The following is an 8,195-nucleotide window of genomic DNA, read 5'->3' as shown; positions in this document are numbered from 1 at the left end:
AATGAAATGTGTCTACACTTTTTTTTTCCTTTTTCTTTTTCTTTTTTTTTTTTTTTTTTGAAAATGAGAAAAAAATTCGACGAACATTTACAAGAACGATAATTCCGAAAAAAATAAAAAAATTACCGATACGATGGTAATTAACTATTAAGGTTACGGACGATTACACTCCCGACGATTTGACTCCATTCGATAATTACGCGAATTTCGATTATCAACAGGAACACGTGGTCAAAGTTGTAAAACGTCAAACATGATGGAAAACCAACTACAAATAATATATTATTATTACTATAACCATTTTCTTATCAATATATTGTTTAAGTAAACATTTGAAGCAAATAATTGGATGTAATATGCAAAATTATAAAACCGATCAATGAAAATAATCGTTTAGATTAGATACGTTTTAAGAATTCTGTTAAATTATACAGCGTTAATTATTTCTTATTTAATTTGATGAATCATATTTTTTTTTTTTTTTTTTTCTATTTCTCAAATACTCACAGCACATCTCTAGGTAAGGTTTTGTAGAGCAAATAAATGAAGCGTCGTCGTTTTCCTGTGAGCAAGTAGGCGCCGATACACACGGTCAGAACCGCGATCACTAATTCGTTCACTCCCATGATTTTCTAACGATTTCTAATAATAATAAAAAACGCGTCTCGATCTACAGATACGTGATCGATGATCGTCGTCTTTGTGATATTTTAAATAAAGAGAGAAAGAGAGAGAGAGAGAGAGAGAGAAAGAAAGAAAAAACGAAGCAGAAACACACGTTCAAAATTAATTCGATTATCCGAGGACGTGCGAAAACTCGACGCGAGTAAACCGTTCGATACGGCGATCGAACGACGACTAAACTGGATAGGTAGTGTATGTGGTACGATTACATCTGCCGACGTGTGTACACTCGTATTCGTTTCGTCTCGCGCGAAACGTGCTAGTGTTCGTCATTGATAGCCAGCGACGTAAAATGTGGGGGTTCCAATTGGGAGGGGGGAGCTCCCGCGGCTGCGTTTCATGCAGAACGCGCGCTTCTGTTTCCCCTTCTTTCCATTATTTTACGATTGTTCTCCCATTATTTCCCAAATAAAATAATTTGACGTTTGAATGAAAGGTAACAAGATTGAATCCGATCGATGTTTTAAGTCGACTTATCGTTACGATAAATTATGTAACGAGATAAGGAATAAATTTGCGCGTTATAAAAATACGAAAATTTTTTTTTGAATTATCATCCTTCATAATAATTGCGAATGTTGATTCGAAAGGCAATTTGCGATAATGGAATCGAAAGTAAAAATAACAATATATGTATTTATATAAACTTATGATAGTAATAATACACGTGAGTAATCCATGAAAGACAGGTACAAATATAAACGTACGCTCGCAATAGTGGTATATCAGTCTGGTGGGAGCCTTGGTTACGAATATTTCACGGCGATGGATACTGAAAAATAAAACGCCCATAATGCGTACACGGTCGATTGTCGGCGAGGTGTCAAAAAGCGAAATCGTACACAATCGAACGAACGATGAATATAATGTCAGAAATGCAAGAGAGGCGTTTGATAAATTGTTATGTTGAGTTATGCGAGAAAAATTTTGCAACGATATGAGAAGATTACCTGCTTGGTTGTTAAACAAGGTAAAAAAAAAAAGAAGCTAGAAGGATGAAGGCGTGTAAACAGATTATACAGGGGTGAAAAATAGTGATGAATACCTGGAATCGAACGATCGAGGCTCGCTACTTCGCTATCTGAGAACCAGGTAAAGCACCATGATGTCCAGAACTGAAAATGATACGCGTCGATCTAACTGAATGAGTTGTACTTAAAACCATTTTCTTTTTTTTTTTTTTATGCAAAAATTATGCGATCTGCAATGAGAAATATGCGGTGCACGATGTTCAAGATAGATGAACCTAGACGTTCGATAATAATAAACTGGAAATGCTCAATCGAAATTGAAAGTATTATATATGTATTCAATAATTTTTTAGAAAAGATTATTCTATATTTTTAATTTTATTTTGAAAGCAATAACTTGTTCTCGAAATTCAAATATTATTTTAAAAGATAAGACGGATTAAGATTGAGCAGTCCTGTTTAAATGTCTTATGTAACACAATAAAAAAAAATAACATGCGCTTATCATGCACTTTGAATGATAACATGCATCATACCAATGATGCAGACGACGACCGTCACCGTAATAGTGACAAGAATGATTCTCGTTTTAAAATTCTGCAGCCACGCCTTTTGCTGGGCTTTCCTCGCCGCTGCCCTAAACTCGTTTCCAGCCATGGTTAAACGATCGCTAACTTCTTGTAAATCTTCCAACTTCTCTCCACGTTCTATTACCTTTTGCACATTTTCCCGCATCACTTCTGTAACTTCCTGTATTTGTAATCTTACGCTAGAAAAAAAATAAATAAATAAATAAATGAACGTCACTGCGATACTGATCTCAAATATTTCGTAAGTAACTATCGTTCCTTAACTTTTAATCGATTATCCGGTACAGAAGATTATGTTGAAGCACAGCACAAAAGCAAATCGAATTCTATTTACGAAAATGGAAGATACTCTTACCTATCCATTTTGCCATCCGCTTTAGTTTCCGCCATGGACGTACTCGGTCGACTAAAATGCAAAAATGTATCCATTAAAATATAATAGAATCACTTCTACGATAAACGATAGAAATATTCGATTCGATCCACTCAACTCACTTGAACAACATATTTTCATCCGGATCGCTGTCATGTTCCAATAGTAATTCCTGAAACGATTCAGATTTCAATTTCCCGCCACGTCATCTCTCCGTGGCGCTGTCGAAGCTACAGCGACCAACTTTTCGCACATTACTCACCTTTTCGTCTTTTGCTGCAGTTTTTATATCCTCCGCGGACAAATCCCACTTGTTACTCGTCGACATGTTGAAGATCACCAAACCAGACGATCACGCGTTGTTAAATCGGCCGTTAAATACCTCGCGCCATAAGTAATGCTTACGTCCGTGCCAAAAACACGCTACAAGAACACTCGACACGTAGCCATATTGCTAGAGACACGGATTGCATCGAGAGCTCGAGGTCTGTCTACGAGAGTGTCTCTCTTCACGATAGATGGCGTTGTCGACGTATCCGGTATGATGTGCACGCGGCTACAATTTGATTTCCCGCTATGCGCGTTCTCTTTCCTCGAGATAAACTTGGTCCTTTTAGAAGAAAGAATTTTTTTCAAAGTTTTCTTTTCAAATAATTTTTATCTTTCACAAACGATAAAGATAATTAAATAAACGAAAGAATAAGTTTGGGAAACAAACTGGTTATGTATATATTGCTTTATATTTCGACATAAACATCTAAGACATAAGTTCTACGACAAGTATAGAAGTACATCACGATAGATAACAAAATATGTTGATTGTCGTGTGAACGTGCAGGGACTCATCGCGGAATGTATCTTGAAAACGTTGGGACGATATATAATAAATCTCTATAAACGGTAGTAATCTTCGTTCGCATTATGCAAACATCGAGAATCTAATCTCTCCAAAAAAAAAAAAAAAGAAAGAAGAAAGAAGAAAAAAAAAATAGGAGAAAAGAGAGCGAAATACGTTCGTTCCCTGCACGATTTTCTCGCATACGTGGAATCGTTCATTCAAAGTAGAAAAAACATCGATCGTGTATGGATGACAGATCGTAATAAAAAGTATTGGACGAGATTACGTATATATAAAAATAGACCAGCCTTTCATTCATAGATATTCATATAACTATTAGGTATTCACGATTAACGATATCCGTACAATAAATCGTAATCGAGTTCTGTCAACGCATACCTATGATTCAGAAAATATTTAATCGTTTACAAATTCTTATTTACGAATCGATACTCTATGAGGAGGAAGGGATAGAGCGTGACAATATTGGCGCGCAAATATCTACGATTAAATATGAGTAATCGATTGTTTCTACCATATACAAGCCGCTGATGTGAAGCGCTTATCTAACTTACAAATATTTGTAATATATTGCGAAAATTGTTGCAATTTTCGATCGTTATTGATAATCAGCTGGCCTTTTTCCAAAATAATAAACATTAACAACAATGATACAGTAAGTTTACATGCACATATACCGACGGAAGGAACCTTCTCCATCCGCCTTGTACGTTTTTAGGCCGTCCCTACTCGATTGAAATTTTTCTTTTTTTTTTTCTTTTTTTTTTTCTTTTTCTTTTTCTTTTTCGTTTCGACGATCCTATCGATACTTTTCTAAACACGTGACACCAGTTTTCGCGGCCAAACCATCTTTGTTTCGTGGGAGGGACAACGGAACAACGAAAATCGAATGCGCGTCTTCCTGTGATTGTGGAAGACAAATTAAAAATACATCGAAGATGGATCACCCGCTAAATTTATTTTTGATCAAAGCTGCCCTCTATTTTTAATCGCGGAAAATTACAAGAATTCTCGAGTCAAGACTTCCAGAATGATGCAGGAATTCTTAGAAAACAACTTATTCCATATATATATAATCGTTTAAGTATTAATATTACCTTATATCTATACATAATGTCGTATAATAATAAGAAACGTTTTGGACGTCCAGCGTCGCTCGAATTGGACGAAACCAGCGTCCAGCGAGATGAACTAGATGCTTCGATTCTCTTCTCAAAGCGAAATTTCAATATTTCAATCAGAAACAAAGTTTGCATCTATGGAAGAGCATCTTTGTTTTTTTTTTTTTTCCACTTACTCAGCTAATTTAATTAATCATGGATCACGGGGATTACGGGGATTAAAGTCTCGATCTCTTGGCAAACGTAATCGCTTTGAAAATCGAGCCAGACGAGGAACGATTCCGTGGATAAGTTTCGCTTTGACGCGAATCAATTCGTTTCGAAAGCAGACCACGATCCGCTCGTTTTTATCTCCGTTAATAGAAATCGTTTAATCGAGACTGCGTAACCGCAATTATCGGAAAATTCATTCTTTCTCTCTTCATTTCCGCGCAGGAATTCTCCACAAATCACAATGTAAAACGGAAAACGCGATCGTATTGATATTTTACGAATCATCTCGAATACATCACATCCGTGCAAATTTTATCATATAAAACGCGAAATTAATACGCGAAATTTTTCTTTGAAATTTGAATTTCGAGAAAATAAGAAATGTATATATCTGCGTGTGTTTTCTTTAATTAGAAACGATAGGAAAGATTGCGATCGATAAGTTATTCCGAAAGGCATAGAAGACATAGAAAGTGTGAGTGATAAACCTTGAAGTTCTTTTAACACCTTCAAGCCCATAAAATACCGTGCTTCGGTACTTTTCCCACCCCAACTTGTGGGGCAAGCGTATCGATCGTTTTCGCGAGGAATCACCCAGTATATAAAGCCAGCGTCACAACAGAAGAACCGGTTGCAACACGAGATACGAGGACACGTGTTACTCATTAAGTTCTAATAAATAATCGAATCGCGCACGGGACGCGCCAAATTTATTTCTGCTTCCACGATTAATTTCTCATCCCATTCGTCTTCGATTCTAATTTGATAAAAATTTGCGAAACTAACGAATTCTTTTTAATCGATCGATTTATTAGATTCTTAAGACGATTATTATGCCTCCTTACTTTTCGTTCGTTTATCTGACGTTTAACATTCTTTGAACTCCAATTGCAGAGTTCAACGTGATCAAGAGATAAATAATTATTACTATGAAGAAATATCGATCCGTTGGAAATTCGGCTGGAATTCGTTCGCGCCAATTTTCTTCAATTTTAGAAACGGTTTATCCACTCGGTTGGCACCATTCCGGAGCCAAGCAAATATTATTCGATCAGAGAGAGGGATTGGTGAAAGTTTTCTTGTTTGCGCGTGGATCTGGACGTGGCACGCATAGGCTCCTGAATTCGTTATGAGAGTAAAAACGCGGCTGAAAATCGATATCCGCGGAAAAACCCGATTTCCTGTGTACACTGTGTCCAATTCAAACTCCGCCATTTCCCTACATCCATTAGCTCGAACGATTTTAATAAAATCCTCTTAAACCTCCGAAACCCCGATCTCGATGATGCAACTTTTCCATTAATGTAATGTCGATGCTTCGATACTTCGCCACCGCACAGTTTTTTCAACGACGAAATTACCGATTTTTCATCGACTAAAAACGTTCCGCCACCAAAGTTTTTTTCCCGACAATCTTCCATCTTTGCCCTCTCCCTTCCCATTATTCGCGCGATCCATTAGGAAACGAATCGAAATATCGATCCATTTAATCGCTATCATCCCCCTTACAACACGTGCAGATTCTCGCAGCTTTTGCTCTTGCTGTCGTTCAAGCACATCTTGTTCAATATCTCCCTAGCGAGATTCAGGCTGAGCGCCGTCTTACTACCGTGCAGCTTCGACAGTATCCTCCTCTTGCTGCCCTGCCGTTTCAGCTTCTTGTCACGATTCTCCCGGAGCCGGATCTGCTTGAGCACGCCTACCAGAAGCTCGTCCACATTGTGCTGGATACCGCTGGACGTCTCGATGAATTTGCACTCCCTCGACGCCGCCAACTGCTTACCCTCTTTGAAACAAAATCAACGGTGATTCTCCCAACTGGTTTACCAGTTTTATTTATATCGAGAACTTTTGTTTCCAATTTTCCAAAACAATTCTCATACATCTCGCCATCTTTCCTATTGAATATTGTATTGTTCGAAAAGTTTGGGAAAAAGAAAAAGAATTTTTGTTTGACTTTCAAAAGGGAGAAAAAGAATTGGAAGAATTGATATTTTTGAGAAATCCAGAGAACGCATTTGAATTTAACGCATTCTCGAGCGGAGAATTAATTTGAATTAAAATAATTTATCCGATTCGGAAAATTAAAATGACAGAAATTGAAGAAGAAATGAAATAATTTCTCGAGATGACGAATTGACTCGAACAGATATTTTTTTTTTTTTTTAATTCCTCTGGAAATTTAAGGGATATCTACGTTTCCATCAGTTTGTTTGACAATTGTATACTCTCTATAAACTCTTTTCACGCGAGAGAAATATATTCAAATTGAAATTCACGCGTGATTCTGAGTATTGATACATATTTTGGCTAAAATACGTTCAACCCTTACCGTTGGCCGTGATCGTTCGACTTCTCGCAAGGTCTGATTTGTTGCCGACCACGATCACGGATCGTTCTTGCGTGTAATGCTCCCTCCACAGATAGTTTAAAATCTCCTCGGCGACCTGGAAACTCGTACGAGACACGGTAGAATACACAACGATGCAGGCGTGCGGCTCGTAGGTGGACAAAGAATTCTCGACCTACGCAAAAAATTCGTAAAAAAAAAAAACGATCGTAGGACAATTCTCTAAAACCTCTCTCGTCTCCTCTTGCCACTATGAATCCCCGTTCAAAGATCTTTTTTTTTTTTTTACTCGTCCAAAAAAACGTGGAGGACCATGTTTACATAATAAATTAATTAAACATATTCTCGTCCCACGAGAAAAGAAATTCATCCGTGAACGTCGACTACCTATTTTTCGCTAATTAACCGTCAAATTAATTGAAATATCATTTATTTAGAAAGTTCATTTTCCCTTCTTTGGTACAAGTTTTTTTCATTTTCGAGTCTCGTTATCATATTTGTTTCTATCTCCCCTATTTTGTAACTTTTTACCTTTCAACCCTCCCCTCCCCCACCCGTGGCGCAAAATTGCGTTTATAGAAATTTTAGTGAAATCTGGTGGCGTGGTACGAGCACACGTGGGCGTATAAGCTCGTTCGAAACGGAGAGAATGGTACTTACGCTCATCTCCACGTGCGGATGATCGATAAACACCATTTCTGACTCCTCGCCGTCCAACAAAATTGACACCGTCTTCTCGCCGAACTCGTCATCTGTTGATCAATGTAATTCGATAAACAATAAAATGTGCAATAACAAGGGACGATCGTGCAACAACAAGGGTGCTGAAACGAGGATAGGGGAAAGGGGGGGATATATATATATATATAAATTCCTCTCGAGATTTAATTAAAACTTGCTTTAATACGTTTCGAGATTCGAGGTTCGAGGAATTAAAGGGAAGGCGGGGAGAAACTCATCGATGATAAAGCAGAACCATTGTGCGAAGACGAACTCGCGACGAGTTCTGCCCTGTCTGTTGTCGAGCGCAGGAT

General features: G+C 37.5%; 3 protein-coding genes across 4 annotated transcripts in view; all 3 read right to left on the bottom strand.

The window, feature by feature from the left end:
• Positions 1 to 986, bottom strand: part of LOC102677672 (long-chain fatty acid transport protein 4) — a 7,941-nt gene extending 6,955 nt beyond the window's left edge. Inside the window, exon 1 of the mRNA XM_006619665.2 lies at positions 508 to 986. Coding sequence (XP_006619728.1) covers positions 508 to 626 — 119 coding nt within the window. The 5' untranslated portion in view covers positions 627 to 986. The remainder of the gene's footprint in view (positions 1 to 507) is intronic.
• A 314-nt stretch (positions 987 to 1,300) lies between these two features.
• On the bottom strand, positions 1,301 to 3,120 carry LOC102677991 (vesicle-associated membrane protein 4-like). Of its 2 annotated transcripts, XM_006619668.2 has the most exons (6): positions 2,881 to 3,120; positions 2,741 to 2,790; positions 2,601 to 2,651; positions 2,192 to 2,424; positions 1,730 to 1,799; positions 1,301 to 1,456 (listed from the first exon to the last, which is right to left on the bottom strand). In XM_006619668.2, the coding sequence occupies exons 1-5, from the start codon at positions 2,944 to 2,946 to the stop codon at positions 1,762 to 1,764; spliced, it is 438 nt and encodes a 145-aa protein (XP_006619731.1). In that variant the 5' UTR covers positions 2,947 to 3,120; the 3' UTR covers positions 1,301 to 1,456; positions 1,730 to 1,761. The 2 variants fall into 2 exon arrangements, with proteins under 2 accessions (XP_006619731.1, XP_006619732.1); XM_006619669.2 differs by lacking the exon at positions 1,730 to 1,799 and having other exon boundaries at positions 2,881 to 3,119.
• A 1,120-nt stretch (positions 3,121 to 4,240) lies between these two features.
• LOC102671988 overlaps positions 4,241 to 8,195 on the bottom strand; it is a 25,714-nt gene continuing 21,759 nt past the window's right edge. Inside the window, exons 7-9 of the mRNA XM_031512428.1 lie at positions 7,822 to 7,913; positions 7,144 to 7,336; positions 4,241 to 6,597 (exon numbers count right to left, since the gene is read on the bottom strand). Coding sequence (XP_031368288.1) covers positions 6,317 to 6,597; positions 7,144 to 7,336; positions 7,822 to 7,913 — 566 coding nt within the window. The 3' untranslated portion in view covers positions 4,241 to 6,316. The remainder of the gene's footprint in view (positions 6,598 to 7,143; positions 7,337 to 7,821; positions 7,914 to 8,195) is intronic.

This window comes from Apis dorsata, unplaced genomic scaffold (genome assembly GCF_000469605.1).
Source record: "Apis dorsata unplaced genomic scaffold, Apis dorsata 1.3 scaffold_429, whole genome shotgun sequence".
In the NCBI taxonomy this organism is placed as follows: Eukaryota; Metazoa; Arthropoda; class Insecta; order Hymenoptera; family Apidae; genus Apis; species Apis dorsata.
This window is presented reverse-complemented; position numbering and strand designations above follow the sequence as displayed.

Bases quoted from the DNA above. Each gene is read 5' to 3' on its own strand.
- LOC102677991 (XM_006619668.2), bottom strand. From the start codon at position 2,946: ATGTCGACGAGTAACAAGTGGGATTTGTCCGCGGAGGATATAAAAACT. The intron at 2,652-2,740 runs GTGAGTTGAGTG...TTTGCATTTTAG, and splicing joins GATGAAAATATGTTGTTCAA to TCGACCGAGTACGTCCATGG. The intron at 2,425-2,600 runs GTAAGAGTATCT...TTTTTTTTCTAG, and splicing joins GCGGATGGCAAAATGGATAG to CGTAAGATTACAAATACAGG.